Raw genomic sequence first — 19,658 nt, forward strand, 5'->3', positions numbered from 1 at the left:
ACCGGTGTTGGAGGAGTCCCTCTGGGAGTCGAGAGGGTCGGCGGAACACTCCTCGGCCACCCCAGGTGAGTAAGCACCAAACTCACCCAGAGCTCCCTGTTGGTCACATGTTTTTGTTAATTTTTTTCCCTGCGTTTTTCCCCTCTCTTCAGCATAAGGCGCTAGTCGATTCAGGCGCAGCTGGGAGTTTTATGGATCGTGGACTCGCCCGTAAATTTGGTATTCCGTTAGTGCAGATAGACCCACCTGTCCCCGTGCATTCCTTAGATAGCTGACCGTTAGGGTCAGGGCTGGTCAGAGAGGCCACGATTCCGCTGGACATGGTAACGCAGGGGAATCATAGGGAGAGGATCAGTTTTTACCTTATTGATTCACCTGGGTTTCTGGTGGTGTTGGGGGTTCCCTGGCTGGCTATTCACAATCCCCTTATTTCCTGGAAACAGGGGGCTCTTAAGGGGTGGTCAGACGAGTGTTCAGAGAGGTGTATAGGAGTTTCCATCCGTGCCACGACGGTGGAGAGTCCAGACCAGGTGTCCACCGTGCGCATTCCCCCAGAATATGTCGATTTGGCTATCGCTTTTAGTAAGAAGAGGGCGACCAAATTACCACCCCATCGACGGTGGGATTGCGTGATAAACCTCCAGGAGAACGCTGCACTTCCCCGGAGTCATGTGTACCCGCTGTCACAGGAGGAGACGCTGGCTATGGAAACATATGTCACGGAAGCTCTGAGACAGGGGTACATTCGGCCCTCCATGTCACCCGTCTCTTCGAGTTTATTTTTTGTGAGGAAAAAGGAGGGAGGTCTGCGTCCGTGCATTGATTATCGAGGTCTCAATTCGATCACAGTGGGTTTTAGTTATCCGCTACCTTTCATCGCTACGGCGGTGGAATCATTCCACGGAGCGCGTTTCTTCACAAAACTGGACCTCAGGAGCGCGTATGATCTGGTGCGTATTCGGGGAGGAGACGAGTGGAAAACAGCTTTTAGTACCACATCAGGCCACTATGAGTACCTCGTCATGCCGTATGGGTTGAAGAATGCTCCAGCCGTCTTCCAATCCTTTGTAGATGAGATTCTCAGGGACTTGCACGGGCAGGGTGTGGTAGTCTATATTGATGACATCTTGATTTATCCCACCACACGCATGTTTCCCTGGTGCGCAGGGTTCTTGGGCGACTGCTGGAGCATGACCTATACGTCAAGGCTGAGAAATGTGTGTTCTCCAAACCAGCCGTTTCCTTTCTGGGTTATCGCATTTCCAGCTCGGGGATGACGATGGAGTGTGACCGCATTAACGCTGTGCGTAATTGGCCAACTCCGACCACGGTAAAGGAGGTGCAGCGGTTTTTAGGGTTTGCCAATTACTACCGGAGGTTTATCCTGGGTTTTGGCCAAGTAGCAGCGCCCATTACCTCACTGCTGAAGGGGGGGCCGGTGCGTTTGCGGTGGTCAGCAGAGGCTGATGGAGCCTTCAACCAGTTGAAGGCACTGTTCACCGGAGCTCCCGTGTTGGCGCATCCGGACCCTTCATTAGCATTCATAGTGGAGGTGGATGCGTCCGAGGCTGGGGTTGGAGCCGTGCTGTCTCAGCGCTCGGGCACGCCACCGAAGCTCCGTCCCTGCTCTTTCTTTTCTAAGAAGCTGGGTCCGGCGGAGCGGAACTATGATGTGGGGGACCGGGAGTTACTAGCTATGGTAAAAGCCCTGAAGGTGTGGTGACACTGGCTAGAGGGCGCTAAACACCCTTTTCTCATCTGGACTGACCACCGTAATCTGGAGTATATTCGAGCAGCGAGGAGACTGAATCCGCGTCAGGCTAGGTGGGCCATGTTCTTTACACGTTTTAGATTTACGATCTCTTACAGACCAGGTTCCCTCAACACTAAGGTCGACGCGCTGTCCCGTCTCTATGACACCGAGGACCGGTCCATCGAACCCACTTCCATCCTTCCAGCCCCTCGGCTGGTGGCCCCAGTGGTATGGGAGGTGGACGCGGACATCGAGCGGGCATTGAGGGTTGAACCTGCGCCTACACAGTGTCCGACTGGTAGAAGTTACGTACCGCTTGGTGTCCGTGATAAGTTGATTCGGTGGGCCCACACACTACCGTCTGCGGTTCATCCGGGGATTGATAGGACAGTGCGGGGTCTTAGGGGGAAATACTGGTGGCCCACCTTAGCTAGGGATGTGAGGCTATATGTCTCTTCCTGTTCGGTATGCACCCAGAGTAAGGCTCCTAGGCACCTTCCTAGAGGGAAGTTACAGCCCCTCCCGGTTCCACAACTGCCATGGTCCCATCTCTCTCATGATGACTCCTTGCTGTCCCCAGTCCACCTGACTGTGCTGCTGTTCCAGTTTCAACTGTTCTACCTTGTTATTATTCGACCATGCTGGTCATTTATGAACATTTGAACATCTTGGCCATGTTCTGTTATAATCTCCACCCGGCACAGCCAGAAGAGGACTGGCCACCCCACATAGCCTGGTTCCTCTCTAGGTTTCTTCCTAGGTTTTGGCCTTTCTAGGGAGTTTTTCCTAGCCACCGTGCTTCTACACCTGCATTGCTTGCTGTTTGGGGTTTTAGGCTGGGTTTCTGTACAGCACTTTGAGATATCAGCTGATGTACGAAGGGCTATATAAATAAAATTTGATTGATTGATTGATCTCTCGGTAGATTTCCTTACTGATCTTCCCCCATCTCAGGGGAACACTACCGTTCTGGTCGTTGTGGATCGGTTCTCTAAGTCCTGCCGTCTCCTCCCATTGCCTGGTCTCCCTACGGCCCTACAGACTGCAGAGGCTCTATTTACCCACGTCTTCCGGCACTATGGGGTTCCAGAGGATACCGTCTCCGATCGGGGTCCCCAGTTCACGTCTCGGGTTTGGAAGGCGTTTATGGAGCGTCTGGGGATCTCGGTCAGCCTTACCTATGGTTATCACCCCGAAAGTAATGGGCAGGTGGAGAGTGTAAACCAGGAAGTGGGCAGGTTTCTGAGGTCGTATTGCCAGGACCGGCCAGGAGAATGGGCGAGGTACGTCCCATGGGCAGAGTTAGCCCAGAACTCTCTTCGGCATTTGTCCACGAATATGTCGCCATTCGAATGCGTACTGGGCTACCAGCCGGTCCTGGCTCCGTGGCATCAGAGTCAGACCGAGGCTCCTGCGGTGGAGGAGTGGGTACAGCGCTCTAGAGAGACCTGGTGGGCAGTCCAAGATTCTCTCAGGCAGGCCAGTGAACGGCAGAAGAGAGACGCTGACCGCCACCGCAGCTAGGCCCCGGTGTTCGCACCAGGGGACAGGGTCTGGCTCTCAACCCGAAACCTGCCCCTCCGTCTGCCCTGCCGGAAGCTGGGGCCGCAGTGTGTGGGGCCATTTAAAGTCCTGAGGAGGATAAACAAGGTGTGTTATAGATTGCAACTTCCCTCTTATTATCGTATTAACCCCTCGTTTCATGTGTCTCTCCTCAGGCCGGTGGTAGCTGGTTCCCTACAAGACAGTGAGGTACCGGAGGTCCCTCCCCCACCCTCTGGCCATCGAGGGGTCCCCGGCGTACACAGTACGAGCTATTCTGGACTCGAAACGCCGGGTGAGGGGCCTGCAGTACCTCATGGACTGGGAGGGGTACGGTCCGGAGGAGAGGTGCTGAGTACTGGGGAGGGACATTTTAGATCCTTCCCTCTTGAGGGATTTCCATCGCCTCCACCCGGATCGCCCTGCTCCTCGTCCTCCGGGTCGTCCTTGAGGCCGGGGTCGGCGCGCTGCGGGAGCCGCGCGTCAGGGCGGGGGTACTGTCACGAACCTTGCCGAAGATGGTGCCTTTTCCTGTTCGGGCGGTGCTCGGCGGTCGTCGTCACCAGCCTATTAGCTACCATCGATTCCCTTTCCGTTTGTTTTGGGTTATTGGGTAATTGGGTACACCTGTTTTGTATTAGGGTTTGTTTGTAGGGTATTTAAGGGCACTAGGCCCGCTGGGTATTTGTGCGGGCTTGTTTGTGTTACTCTGTGTTTGATGGTGTGAGTTATTCGTGTATTTATTCTCCGGACTATTTTGTCCTGTTGTTTGGACTGGCAACTTATATGTGCCGTGTGTTGGCGTGACTGTTTTGTTGCGCTGGGGAATACATTTAAGACTGAACCCTGCTCTCTGCGCCTGATTCCACCCACCACTCCTAGTTGATGTAGGGCAGTAACACTGCCCTCCAGGACACCTACACCACCCGATGTCACAGGAAGGCCAAAAAGATCGTCAAGGACAACAACCACCCTAGCCACTGCCTGTTCACCCCGCTATCATCCAGAAGGTGAGGTCAGTACAGGTGCATCAAAGCGGGAACCGAGATTCTGAAAAACAGCTTCTCAATGCCATCAGACTGTTAAACAGCCATCACTAATATTGAGTGGCTGTTGCCAACATACTGACTCATCTCTAGCCACTTTAATAATTACAATTTGGATGTAATAAATGTATCACTTGCCACTTTAAACAATGCCACTTAATATAATGTTTACATACCCTACATTACTCATCTCATATATAAACAGTACTCCATACCATCTACTGCATCTTGCCTGTGCCGTTCGGCCATCGCTCTTCCATATATTTTTACGTACATATTCTTTTTCAATCCTTTACACTTGTGTGTATAAGGTAGTTGTTGTGAAATTGTTAGATTACATGTTAGATATTACTGCATGGTCGGAACTAGAAGCACAAGCATTTCGCTACACTCACATTAACATCTGCTAATCATGTGTATGTGACAAATAAAATTGGATTTGATTTGTTTATAGATGATTTGTAACACATTTATGGAGTGTTTATAACGGCTTCATGAAGCCGTTATCATTTCTTTAAACAATAAACAAAGTCATTTCTTTAAACAATAAAAGCAAATTTGTAAAAATATCTGACATCGGATACATAGCGTTTTGGAATGGAACTCTTGATTTGGATCTAATTCCAGTGTCTATAATTGTCCTTCTCAGTGCAGTCTGTAGAATTCCCATTTCTCATTAGTGTTTCGCCATCCTCAGGGGGACGGTGAGGTTTGACAGACAGACAGACATAATATTTTTGCTGGCTGGGCTGGCTCTGGCTGCATGTTCTTTTCTTACCACTGGTCTCTTAATACAGGGTTTCCCAAACTCGGTCCTGGGGCCTGCCGTGGGTCCATGTTTTGTATTTTGCCCTAGCCCTGCACAGCTTATTCAAACAACCAACTCATCATCAAGCTTTGATTATTTAAATCAGCTGTGTAGTGTTAGGGGGGGGGGGGACGAAACAGGCACCCAGGGCAGGTCCCAGGACCGGGTTTGGGAAACCTTTTCCTAATACACAGTGTCCAGATGAACTCCTCCTTTGTGTGCCAAGAATAATAACATGTAGGAAAAAAACACTCGGCCCCTACTGGTCCCTGTGGATGCAGCTTTAATAATCTCATTTTCCATTTAATGAGGTGATTAGAATGCCAGGGGCCAGGGGTGCACAGGAATGTGTTATGGGGGAAGCTAACAACATCCTGAGTCCTCCTGGCGTCTTGGTGCTGCAGTCCTCCTGACTCCTGCAGCTTGGGGATTAGTTACAGTTGTCTCTGGAGACTTGGCTCGACGCAGCTCCTGTAATACCGGTCAGATGCCCTGGTGGTCCCAGGTCCTCTCTCTACTAAAGAAGACAGTGCACCACACAGCGCCGTGGATTTGGGGAGAGAAGGCAATAACAAATAAATATATAAATCAAATCAGACCGTGCCACAAATCTTTTGCTTTGCCATGGAAACAGGCATGTGCAGCAGCATAGCAGTGTTTAGTAGTGTTAGCGTATCGTGATCCCTATTCACCCAACCATCAGCTGAAGGACTAGCCAAGGAGGCACATTAAGCAGCATGGGCATGTCTCTCTGAAATGTAAGGAAAGATTGTGTGCTATTCTGATTGAGGTATTTTGATGCAATTAACCTGGACAGACCTTTTTCCTGTTAGACCAAACCATAAAGCACATAAAAAACATAGGCTACCCATGGATCAAGTATTCCATAACATATTTAATAATGGTATTGAATGGTATTAACGGAAAGATTTCCCATATCTTAACCTGAAATTTACCCCCTTCTCCTAAAAGGGTGCTCTCATTCAGTATCCCTCAATGATTGAGGTAAATAGAAAATGGTACAGACTCTGTCTACAGCAACCCAGTGATATTAAATCCTTGAAATGGAGTGAATGAGTACCCACTGCAGGGAGAAGGTGTGTGTGTGTGATGGGGATTGGGCTGTAGTGTGGGGCACAGGCAGCCAGCCCTCAGCTGGGTAATTTGACTCTCCGTATCCTCTAGCTGAATTAGTCACAGTGGCTGCTGAAGAGCCTCCTGTGCCTGACCAATTGAGGCCGGCTTCTTACCCGTAATGACGGATACTGAGCTGATTCTACCTACCGCCAGGTCCCAGATAGGGTTGGATTTAGTGTGAAGTGGGATGATTTCATCTCTATTTGTGAAACTAGCCAGAACTGCCTATGCTGCTATATATCTCACTGTCTATGGTGCTGAAGAAAGAGCATATTAGGGCTGTGTATGAAAATGGCAGCTGTCCATGGTCCTGTAGTAGAGAGGAGCAGGTAAGGAGTATGCACTGTATATTATACAGCAATATGGACTATGGACAGCACTGATAGATACTCCTGTGCCCATAGTTCTGTATACTGAGGGAAGGTCAGCGTTGTCTCAGAGGTCTTGCACTGTCAATGGTCCTATAAAGAGAGACTACTGAGAGGTGTATGTGTTGTAGTCCCTCACTGTCCATGGTGCTGCAGAGCAGAGCAGCAGAGGGGACAGGTCAGTGAGAGACAGGCAGCTAGGCAGCAGTCCCCCGGTCCACAGGGCCAGACAAGTGGTAAGAATGCAGTGGAATGCATTGATTATCTGTCAGCCAGGTCTGCTAGGATCTAACCAGGGCAGTGTTAGGGTATTAAGTATCTGAAGTATTCAATGAATATTGATAATGAGGGGCTGTTCGTTATGCTCCACTCTTAGTGATTCAGCCCCTGGTGCTCACTGTCTCTTCACAGAGAATGGTTGGAGTGGGCTTGGGTGAATGATCCCTAGTGGGCTTCCCACTGTGTTAGTTTGATGGTGCAATATTTTCACATCATTGCGTTGTGCTTGAGCATAGCCTCGTATGTCAGGCTGTAGCATATCATTTTTTACTTCTGTAATTTCACACCTTTTCGAATTGTAAGTCGCTGTGGATAAGAGCATCTGTTAAATGACGAAAAAATAAAAATAAATACATGGTTATCAGCTGAAGCTCCCTCTGCAGAATACAAACAGATCCTTTGGTGGGCCACTCACTCTCCCTCTGCAGAATACAAACAGATCCTTTGGTGGGCCACTCACTCTCCCTCTGCAGAATACAAACAGATCCTTTGGTGGGCCACTCACTCTCCCTCTGCAGAATACAAACAGATCATCTGTTGGGCCACTCACTCTCCCTCTGCGGAATACAAACAGATCCCTTTGTGGAACACTCCCTCTCCCTCTGCAGAATACAAACAGATCCCGTTGTGGGACACTCCCTCTCCCTCTGCGGAATACAAACAGATCCCTTTGTGGGACACTCCCTCTCCCTCTGCTGAATACAAACAGATCCCTTTGTGGGACACTCCCTCTCCCTCTGCAGAATACAAACGGATCCCATTGTGGGACACTCCATCTCCCTCTGCAGAATACAAACAGATCCTTTGGTGGGCCACTCACTCTCCCTCTGCAGAATACAAACAGATCCTTTGGTGGGCCACTCACTCTCCCTCTGCAGAATACAAACAGATCCTTTGGTGGGCCACTCACTCTCCCTCTGCAGAATACAAACAGATCATCTGTTGGGCCACTCACTCTCCCTCTGCGGAATACAAACAGATCCCTTTGTGGAACACTCCCTCTCCCTCTGCAGAATACAAACAGATCCCGTTGTGGGACACTCCCTCTCCCTCTGCGGAATACAAACAGATCCCTTTGTGGGACACTCCCTCTCCCTCTGCAGAATACAAACGGATCCCATTGTGGGACTCTCCCTCTGCAGAATACAAACAGATCCTTTGGTGGGCCACTCACTCTCCCTCTGCGGAATACAAACAGATCCCTTTGTGGGACACTCCCTCTCCCTCTGCGGAATACAAACATATCCTTTGGTGGGCCACTCACTCTCCCTCTGCAGAATACAAACAGATCCTTTGGTGGGCCACTCACTCTCCCTCTGCAGAATACAAACAGATCATCTGTTGGGCCACTCACTCTCCCTCTGCAGAATACAAACAGATCATCTGTTGGGCCACTCACTCTCCCTCTGCAGAATACAAACAGATCCCGTTGTAGGACACTCCCTCTCCCTCTGCGGAATACAAACAGATCCCTTTGTGGGACACTCCCTCTCTCTCTGCAGAATACAAACAGATCCCTTTGTGGAACACTCCCTCTCCCTCTGCAGAATACAAACATATCCTTTGGTGGGCCACTCACTCTCCCTCTGCAGAATACAAACAGATCATCTGTTGGGCCACTCACTCTCCCTCTGCGGAATACAAACAGATCCCTTTGTGGGACACTCCCTCTCCCTCTGCAGAATACAAACAGATCCTTTGGTGGGCCACTCACTCTCCCTCTGCAGAATACAAACAGATCATCTGTTGGGCCACTCACTCTCCCTCTGCGGAATACAAACAGATCCCTTTGTGGGACACTCCCTCTCTCTCTGCAGAATACAAACAGATCCCTTTGTGGGACACTCCCTCTCCCTCTGCGGAATACAAACAGATCCCTTTGTGGGACACTCCCTCTCCCTCTGCTGAATACAAACAGATCCCTTTGTGGGACACTCCCTCTCCCTCTGCAGAATACAAACAGATCCTTTGGTGGGCCACTCACTCTCCCTCTGCAGAATACAAACAGATCATCTGGTGGGCCACTCACTCTCCCTCTGCAGAATACAAACAGATCCCTTTGTGGGACACTCCCTCTCCCTCTGCAGAATACAAACAGATCCCGTTGTGGGACACTCCCTCTCCCTCTGCGGAATACAAACAGATCCCTTTGTGGGACACTCCCTCTCCCTCTGCAGAATACAAACAGATCCCGTTGTGGGACACTCCCTCTCCCTCTGCGGAATACAAACAGATCCCTTTGTGGGACACTCCCTCTCCCTCTGCTGAGTACAAACAGATCCCTTTGTGGGACACTCCCTCTCCCTCTGCAGAATACAAACAGATCCCGTTGTGGGACACTCCCTCTCCCTCTGCGGAATACAAACAGATCCCTTTGTGGGACACTTCCTCTCCCTCTGCTGAGTACAAACAGATCCCTTTGTGGGACACTCCCTCTCCCTCTGCAGAATACAAACAGATCCCTTTGTGGGACACTCCCTCTCCCTCTGCAGAATACAAACAGATCCTTTGGTGGGCCACTCACTCTCCCTCTGCAGAATACAAACAGATAATCTGGTGGGCAAATCACTCTCCCTCTGCAGAATACAAACAGATCCCTTTGTGGGACACTCCCTCTCCCTCTGCAGAATACAAACAGATCCCGTTGTGGGACACTCCCTCTCCCTCTGCGGAATACAAACAGATCCCTTTGTGGGACACTCCCTCTCCCTCTGCAGAATACAAACAGATCCCTTTGTGGGACACTCCCTCTCCCTCTGCTGAATACAAACAGATCCCTTTGTGGGACACTCCCTCTCCCTCTGCAGAATACAAACGGATCCCATTGTGGGACACTCCCTCTCCCTCTGCAGAATACAAACAGATCCTTTGGTGGGCCACTCACTCTCCCTCTGCAGAATACAAACAGATCATCTGGTGGGCCACTCACTCTCCCTCTGCAGAATACAAACAGATCCCTTTGTGGGACACTCCCTCTCCCTCTGCAGAATACAAACAGATCCCGTTGTGGGACACTCCCTCTCCCTCTGCGGAATACAAACAGATCCCTTTGTGGGACACTCCCTCTCCCTCTGCAGAATACAAACAGATCCCGTTGTGGGACACTCCCTCTCCCTCTGCGGAATACAAACAGATCCCTTTGTGGGACACTCCCTCTCCCTCTGCTGAGTACAAACAGATCCCTTTGTGGGACACTCCCTCTCCCTCTGCAGAATACAAACAGATCCCGTTGTGGGACACTCCCTCTCCCTCTGCGGAATACAAACAGATCCCTTTGTGGGACACTTCCTCTCCCTCTGCTGAGTACAAACAGATCCCTTTGTGGGACACTCCCTCTCCCTCTGCAGAATACAAACAGATCCCTTTGTGGGACACTCCCTCTCCCTCTGCAGAATACAAACAGATCCCTTTGTGGGACACTCCCTCTCCCTCTGCAGAATACAAACAGATAATCTGGTGGGCAAATCACTCTCCCTCTGCAGAATACAAACAGATCCCTTTGTGGGACACTCCCTCTCCCTCTGCAGAATACAAACAGATCCCGTTGTGGGACACTCCCTCTCCCTCTGCAGAATGCAAACAAATCCCTTTGTGGGACACTCCCTCTCCCTCTGCAGAATGCAAACAAATCCCTTTGTGGGACACTCCCTCTCCCTCTGCAGAATACAAACAAATCCCTTTGTGGGACACTCACTCTCCCTCTGCAGAATACAAACAGATCCCTTTGTGGGACACTCCCTCTCCCTCTGCAGAATACAAACAGATCCCTTTGTGGGACACTCCCTCTCCCTCTGCAGAATACAAACAGATCCCTTTGTGGGACACTCCCTCTCCCTCTGCAGAATACAAACAGATCCCTTTGTGGGACACTCCCTCTCCCTCTGCAGAATGCAAACAGATCCCTTTGTGGGACACTCCCTCTCCCTCTGCAGAATACAAACGGATCCCATTGTGGGACACTCCCTCTCCCTCTGCAGAATACAAACAGATCCTTTGGTGGGCCACTCACTCTCCCTCTGCAGAATACAAACAGATCATCTGGTGGGCCACTCACTCTCCCTCTGCAGAATACAAACAGATCCTTTGGTGGGCCACTCACTCTCCCTCTGCAGAATACAAACAGATCATCTGGTGGGCCACTCACTCTCCCTCTGCAGAATACAAACAGATCCCGTTGTAGGACACTCCCTCTCCCTCTGCGGAATACAAACAGATCCCTTTGTGGGACACTCCCTCTCCCTCTGCAGAATACAAACAGATCCCGTTGTAGGACACTCCCTCTCCCTCTGCGGAATACAAACATATCCCTTTGTGGGACACTCCCTCTCCCTCTGCAGAATACAAACAGATCCCGTTGTGGGACACTCCCTCTCCCTCTGCGGAATACAAACAGATCCCTTTGTGGGACACTCCCTCTCCCTCTGCTGAATACAAACAGATCCCTTTGTGGGACACTCCCTCTCCTTCTGCAGAATACAAACAGATCCCATTGTGGGACACTCCCTCTCCCTCTGCAGAATACAAACAGATCCTTTGGTGGGCCACTCACTCTCCCTCTGCAGAATACAAACAGATCCCTTTGTGGGACATTCCCTCTCTCTCTGCAGAATACAAACAGATCCCGTTGTGGGACACTCCATCTCCCTCTGCGGAATACAAACAGATCCCTTTGTGGGACACTCCCTCTCCCTCTGCAGAATACAAACAGATCCCTTTGTGGGACACTCCCTCTCCCTCTGCAGAATACAAACAGATCCCTTTGTGTGACACTCCCTCTCCCTCTGCAGAATGCAAACAAATCCCTTTGTGGGACACTCCCTCTCCCTCTGCAGAATACAAACAGATCCCGTTGTGGGACACTCCCTCTCCCTCTGCAGAATACAAACAGATCCTTTGGTGGGCCACTCACTCTCCCTCTGCAGAATACAAACAGATCATCTGGTGGGCCACTCACTCTCCCTCTGCAGAATACAAACAGATCCCTTTGTGGGACACTCACTCTCCCTCTGCAGAATACAAACAGATCCCGTTGTGGGACACTCCCTCTCCCTCTGCGGAATACAAACAGATCCCTTTGTGGGACACTCCCTCTCCCTCTGCAGAATACAAACAGATCCCTTTGTGGGACACTCCCTCTCCCTCTGCAGAATACAAACAGATCCCTTTGTGGGACACTCCCTCTCCCTCTGCAGAATACAAACAGATCCCTTTGTGGGACACTCCCTCTCCCTCTGCAGAATACAAACAGATCCCTTTGTGGGACACTCCCTCTCCCTCTGCAGAATACAAACAGATCCCTTTGTGGGACACTCCCTCTCCCTCTGAAGAATGCAAACAGATCCCTTTGTGGGACACTCCCTCTCCCTCTCCAGAATACAAACAGATCCCGTTGTGGGACACTCCCTCTCCCTCTGCAGAATACAAACAGATCCCTTTGTGGGACACTCCCTCTCCCTCTGAAGAATGCAAACAGATCCCTTTGTGGGACACTCCCTCTCCCTCTGCAGAATACAAACGGATCCCTTTGTGGGACACTCCCTCTCCCTCTGAAGAATGCAAACAGATCCCTTTGTGGGACACTCCCTCTCCCTCTGCAGAATACAAACAGATCCCTTTGTGGGACACTCCCTCTCCCTCTGCAGAATACAAACAGATCATCTGGTGGGCCACTCACTCTCCCTCTGCGGAATACAAACAGATCCCTTTGTGGGACACTCCCTCTCCCTCTGCAGAATACAAACAGATCATCTGGTGGGCCACTCACTCTCCCTCTGCGGAATACAAACAGATCCCTTTGTGGGACACTCCCTCTCCCTCTGCAGAATACAAACAGATCCCTTTGTGGGACACTCCCTCTCCCTCTGCAGAATACAAACAGATCCCATTGTGGGACACTCCCTCTCCCTCTGTGGAATACAAACAGATCCCTTTGTGGGACACTCACTCTTTTCTGCAGAATACAAACAGATCCCTTTGTGGGACACTCACTTTCCCTCTGCAGAATACAAACAGATCCCTTTGTGGGACACTCCCTCTCCCTCTGCAGTATACAAACAGATCCCATTGTGGGACACTCCCTCTCCCTCTGCAGAATACAAACAGATCCTTTGGTGGGCCACTCACTCTCCCTCTGCAGAATACAAACAGATCATCTGGTGGGCCACTCACTCTCCCTCTGCAGAATACAAACAGATCCCTTTGTGGAACACTCCCTCTCCCTCTGCAGAATACAAACAAATCCCGCTGTGGGACACTCCCTCTCCCTCTGCAGAATACAAACAGATCCTTTGGTGGGCCACTCACTCTCCCTCTGCAGAATACAAACAGATCATCTGGTGGGCCACTCACTCTCCCTCTGCAGAATACAAACAGATCCCTTTGTGGGACACTCCCTCTCCCTCTGCAGAATACAAACAGATCCCTTTGTGGGACACTCCCTCTCCCTCTGCAGAATACAAACAGATCCCTTTGTGGGACACTCACTCTCCCTCTGCAGAATACAAACAGATCCCTTTGTGGGACACTCCCTCTCCCTCTGCAGAATACAAACAGATCATGTAGTGGGACACTCACTCTCCCTCTGCAGAATACACAACAGATCATCTGGTGGGCCACTCACTCTTCCTCTGCGGAATACAAACAGATCCCTTTGTGGGACACTCCCTCTCCCTCTACAGAATACAAACAGATACCTGTGTGGGACACTCACTCTCCCTCTGCAGAATACAAACAGATCCCTTTGTGGGCCACTCCCTCTCCCTCTGCAGAATACAAACAGATCCCTTTGTGGGACACTCACTCTCCCTCTGCAGAATACCAACAGATCCCTTTGTGGGACACTCCCTCTCCCTCTGCAGAATACAAACAGATCCCGTTGTGGGACACTCCCTCTCCCTCTGCGGAATACAAACAGATCCCTTTGTGGGACACTCACTCTCCCTCTGCAGAATACCAACAGATCCCTTTGTGGGACACTCCCTCTCCCTCTGCAGAATACAAACAGATCCCGTTGTGGGACACTCCCTCTCCCTCTGCGGAATACAAACAGATCCCTTTGTGGGACACTCCCTCTCCCTCTGCAGAATACAAACATATCCCTTTGTGGGACACTCACTCTCCCTCTGCAGAATACAAACAGATCCCTTTGTGGGACACTCCCTCTCCCTCTGCAGAATACAAACAGATCCCTTTGTGGGACACTCCCTCTCCCTCTGCAGAATACAAACAGATCCCTTTGTGGGACACTCCCTCTCCCTCTGCAGAATACAAACAGATCCCTTTGTGGGACACTCCCTCTCCCTCTGCAGAATTCAAACAGATCCCGTTGTGGGACACTCCCTCTCCCTCTGCGGAATACAAACAGATCCCTTTGTGGGACACTCCCTCTCCCTCTGCAGAATACAAACAGATCCCGTTGTGGGACACTCCCTCTCCCTCTGCGGAATACAAACAGATCCCTTTGTAGGACACTCCCTCTCCCTCTGCTGAATACAAACAGATCCCTTTGTGGGACACTCCCTCTCCCTCTGCAGAATACAAACAGATCCCACGGTGGGACACTCCCTCTCCCTCTGCAGAATACAAACAGATCCTTTGGTGGGCCACTCACTCTCCCTCTGCAGAATACAAACAGATCCTTTGGTGGGCCACTCACTCTCCCTCTGCAGAATACAAACAGATCATCTGGTGGGCCACTCACTCTCCCTCTGCAGAATACAAACAGATCCCTTTGTGGGACACTCCCTCTCCCTCTGCAGAATACAAACAGATCCCTTTGTGGGACACTCACTCTCCCTCTGCAGAATACAAACATATCCCTTTGTGGGACACTCCCTCTCCCTCTGCAGAATACAAACAGATCCCTTTGTGGGACACTCCCTCTCCCTCTGCAGAATACAAACATATCCCTTTGTGGGACACTCACTCTCCCTCTGCAGAATACAAACAAATCCCTTTGTGGGACACTCCCTCTCCCTCTACAGAATACAAACAGATCCCTTTGTGGGACACTCCCTCTCTCTCTGCAGAATACAAACAGATCCCTTTGTGGGACACTCCCTCTCTCTCTGCAGAATACAAACAGATCCCTTTGTGGGACACTCCCTCTCTCTCTGCAGAATACAAACAGATCCCTTTGTGGGACACTCCCTCTCTCTCTGCAGAATACAAACAGATCCCTTTGTGGGACACTCCCTCTCTCTCTGCAGAATACAAACAGATCCCTTTGTGGGACACTCCCGACCCCCTCTACAGAATACTTCCATTTCAGGGTTTACCATCTTGGAGCGGTGCTCTGGTGATTACATGCCTTATCTGCTTTTCAGCCACCTTCTTTGTATTGGATTTGAAGGCCTCAGGTCCTCGCTGTCTCTATTTAATTTGTTGTCTTGAAAATGACCAAGTCTGTCTTTATTGGATTGTCAGGGCTAGTCCGTTCCCTCCAGCACCACTTATTCCCTGATGATTTTTCAGTTTGTTTTATTTGTGCTTTGTCTTTTCTCAGATACTGTTTTCTTCATCAGCCTCGACCACACAGACCAGCACAAACACATTTATCATGTGTTTTCTCTCTCCCTCTCTTCTACAGAAACTTATCGAAGAACCCTCTGACCACATTATCATGGCAACTCTTCCAGAATCTGCAACTCTTCGAGCTGTAAGTTTGTATACAATTATCATCTTGTTTTATGGACTTGTGCACCTATAAACACTTTCATAAAAACCTGATATGTATAAGTGTGCAACCTACCTTCATTGTTTCCAAATGGATTCCCATCTACCTCCATTAGAAGCCAAACAACAATTAACCTGAAGAAAAACATTGGAAGAGACAAACAACCCTATAGTCCCTGCATCATGGATGTTGATTTAATGGATGTGACATAAAAGTGTGCAACTTGGAGAGGTTCAGGCCGGGTGATCCTCTTGCCCAGAGTGTCTTGTTTGTCCAAAAACATACCAGCAATCAGGGTGTTTATGACCAGAATCTTATAGTTGTTTGGGCTACTTTCCTCCCTCCCAGTAGAAGACATAAAATGTAATCTAGGGTTGAGATGGCCGTCATAGAGTTATAACACATGGGCATCCCCTCCATCCTCTCCATCCCCTCCATCCTCTCCAGCCCAGGAATCAGAGTGCTTCCCCGAAATAAGAGAGCCTCAGCCAGGCCCTGACGCAGAGCAGAGAGCAGGCTTTATCATGGCTCAACCCAGCTCAGTGTGGGAAACAAAGGGACAGCAGCTGTATGGTTGTGGTTTAAATGTGGTATTTTATGTTATGGAAGCAGGACAGCTCTTCTGAGGAGGCCCATCATCTTTTCAGGGTTGCTTGTCTAATAGTTAAAAAATACATACTTGTAAATGTTATACCAGAGTAAGAATAGGATGGAGAGCAGAGCAGCAGTTGATGAAAGAGTTCTACTAAAGCAGGTGTAAGATAAGAGTGTATGGAAAGTGTTAAGTGAAGAAGATACAAACAAGTGGCTGTTTTTAAAACACAGATTAATTATAGACTCTGGAGATGTTCATTTTAATGTGCGCTTATTTATATGGATATTCCTTTTGATACCATTATCATTGTCATTCATAGCCATTTTAGCTGTATGTGTCGTCTGAAGAGTATGGACTTTTAGAAGGATAAAGCACAAATATTTCAGACTCTTTCAGGGCCTGCTTAAAGTATTTAATCTGTAATTACTAAAACTGTTCAACAAAGGCTCAGTGATAAGCACTCGACAGCACACCTTGAATAAAGAGAATAATCTCATGAAAAGAAGATGAAACCGGTTATAAATGAGTGCCATTTCCGTGCTACCAATTGGGAACAAAGACATTGATTCATTTTTTTTATGTGGCGTAGAGCCTAACAAAAGACTAACAAAACATATTTCAATGGATAAGAAAAACAGAGTTTATCTCCCTTTTTCTTAAATGATTTACTCTCCCATCATCCCCTGTGGAATGTCAGCACAATGACAAACACACCAAACACAGAAGGGCTGAGGCATGCAGATGTGCTTCTGGTCCTGTGTCTGAAATTCCACCCTATGGGCCCTGGTCAGAAGTAGTGTGTACTATATAGGGTATAGGTTGCCATTTTGGACATACCCGGTGTCTGTCTTTAATGGTGAGTGTTGGTCTGTTGGTCCTCATAGTGCCATGCTCTCTCCTGGGACCACATCTGTTGATTAAAATGAGACAGGCAGAGTGATGGCTTTTCGTTCCAGATCAGAGTGCATCAGAGTCATGCCTGTCAGTTTGAAATGGAGGTTGCTGCTTTTGTGGATGTGTTACAACTGAAGCTTTTAGGCACTGAGCAGTCAGACCCCTATTCACTGGTTATAAGATAACAAGTGATTGTTTTTATTATTTAAATGGAAGTAAGGGGTTTCAGGATAGCGCATGGGTCCCATGATACATTTGGCACATACATGTGCTGGGAGATATTCACATAAGATGCAGTAATTTGTTGTAATCAATGCTGCAGAAGGCATACAGTTGCTTAATCTTCTCGAAGGCAAAAATGGCCTAATTGTTTTGCCATTGTAAAATAGTTGTTGTTACAGACCTCAGACACATTGGTGCCATACTTGCACACAATGTGCCTCAACCAATTACAATTGTAGATTTGCTTGCGTGTGATAGAACGCTACATTGTAGCTGATCTCCTTCATCCACTCCAACAAATTTGCATTATTTAAATCGAGCTTTGAGGTCCAGTAGTGAATAGGGCCTTGAACCCACTGTTACTGTGCCCTGAAGATTCACAGTTAACCAGTTTAGTGGTGTATGCCACCTGGTAGTGATTGTAATGGAGGTACATGACAGCAATTTGACAAGACTAACATCTTTTTTTCACCTTTATTTAACCAGGTAGGCCAGTTGAGAACAAGTTCTCATTTACAACTGTGACCTGGCCAAGATAAAGCAAAGCAGTGTGACACAAACAACAACACAGAGTTACACATGGGATAAACAAACATACCGTCAATAACACAATAGAAAAGTATATATACAGTTTCTGCAAATGTAGTAAGATTCGGGAGGTAAGGCAATAAATAGGCCATAGTCGTGAAATAATTACAATTTAGCAATTAAACACTGGTGATAGATGTGCAGAAGATTAATGTGCAAGCAGAGATACTGGGGTGCAAAGGAGCAAAAAATAAATAACAGTACAGGGATGAGGTAGTTGGGTGGGCTATTTACAGATGGGCTGTGTACAGGTGCAATGATCTGTATGCTGCCCTGACAGCTGATGCTTAAAGTTAGCGAGGGAGAGATAAGACTCCAGCTTCAGTGATTTTTGCAATTCGTTCCAGTCATTGGCAGCAGAGAACTGCAACAAAAGGCGGCCAAAGGAGGAGTTGGCTTTGGGGATGACCAGTGAAATATACCTGCTGGAGCGCATGCTATGGGTGGGTGCTGCCATGGTGACCAGTTATATGAGATAAGGCGGGACTTTACCTAGCAAAGACTTATAGATGACCTGGAGCCAGTGGGGTTTGGCGACGATTATGAAGTGAGGGCCAGCCAACGAGAGCATACAGGTTGCAGTGATGGGTGGTATATGGGGCTTTGGTGACAAAACGGATAGCAATGTGATAGACTACATCAAATTTGCTGAGTAGAGTGTTGAAGGATGCTTTGTTACGAAATAGGAAGCCGATTCTAGATTTAATTTTGGATTGGAGATGCTGAATGTGAGTCTGGAAGGAGAGTTTACAGTCTAACCAGACACCTAGGTATTTGTAGTTGTCCACATAGTCAGAACCGTCTGCAGGCAGCGATCAGTTGAAGAGCAAGCATTTCGTTTTACTTGCATTTTAGAGCAGCTGGAGGTATGTTAATCTCTAGTGACACCCCATCCCGTGAACGGGACCGTTGTCATCATCGGACACTAATTAGCATAACGCAACGGACATAAATCTTCCTAGAAAATCTTCCTATTCATGAAAATCACAAGTGAAATATATTGGAACACAGCTTAGCATTTTGTTAATCACCCTGTCATCTCATATGTTCAAAATATGCTTTACAGCCAAAGCTAGACAAGCATTTGTTTAAGTTTATCGATAGCCTAGCATAGCATTATGCCTTGCTTGCAGCAGGCAACCTTTGGGTTTTTCTCTGGCTTTCGCCTGCAACATCAGTTGTGTTATACTCACAGACAATATCTTTACAGTTTTGGAAACGTTAGAGTGTTTTCCATCCAAAGCTGTCAATTATATGCATATTCTAGCATCTTGTCCTGACAAAATATCCTGTTTAAAACGGGAACATTTTTTTTCCAAAAATGAAAATACTGCCCCTTGAGTCGCAACAGGTTAACACAGTGTTCAAAGAAGGGCCAGAAGTATACAGAATGGTGTAATTTGCGTAGAGGTGGATCAAAGAATCACCAGCAGCAAGAGCGACATCATTGATGTATACAGAGAAAAGAGTCGGCCGGAGAATTCAACCCTGTGGCACCCCCATAGAGACTGCCAGAGGTCCGGACAACAGGCCCTCCAATTTGACACACTGAACTCTACCTGAGAAGTAGTTGGTGAACAAGGCGAAGAAGTCATTTGAGAAACCAAGGCTGTTGAGTCTGCCGATAAGAATGCGGTGACTGACAGAGTCGAAAGCTTTGGCCAGGTCGATGAAGATGGCTGCACAGTATTGTCTTTTTTTCGATGGCAGTTATGATATCGTTTAGGACCATGAGCGTGGCTGAGGTGCACA

At 48.6% G+C, this 19,658-nt stretch overlaps 2 protein-coding genes across 3 annotated transcripts in view; both read left to right on the plus strand.

Annotated features, from left to right (window-relative positions):
• LOC118401366 (kelch-like protein 25) overlaps positions 1–19,658 on the plus strand; it is a 997,662-nt gene that overhangs the window by 396,573 nt on the left and 581,431 nt on the right. The gene's annotated exons all lie outside the window — the stretch shown is intronic.
• The window catches only part of LOC118400862 (NT-3 growth factor receptor-like), a 321,289-nt gene that overhangs the window by 140,267 nt on the left and 161,364 nt on the right, over positions 1–19,658 (plus strand). For both annotated transcript variants that reach the window (XM_052475038.1, XM_052475039.1), the window contains exon 4: positions 15,521–15,589. In XM_052475038.1, the coding sequence (XP_052330998.1) occupies positions 15,521–15,589 (69 nt within the window). The remainder of the gene's footprint in view (positions 1–15,520; positions 15,590–19,658) is intronic.

This window comes from Oncorhynchus keta, chromosome 22, assembly GCF_023373465.1.
Source record: "Oncorhynchus keta strain PuntledgeMale-10-30-2019 chromosome 22, Oket_V2, whole genome shotgun sequence".
Lineage (NCBI taxonomy): Eukaryota > Metazoa > Chordata > Actinopteri > Salmoniformes > Salmonidae > Oncorhynchus > Oncorhynchus keta.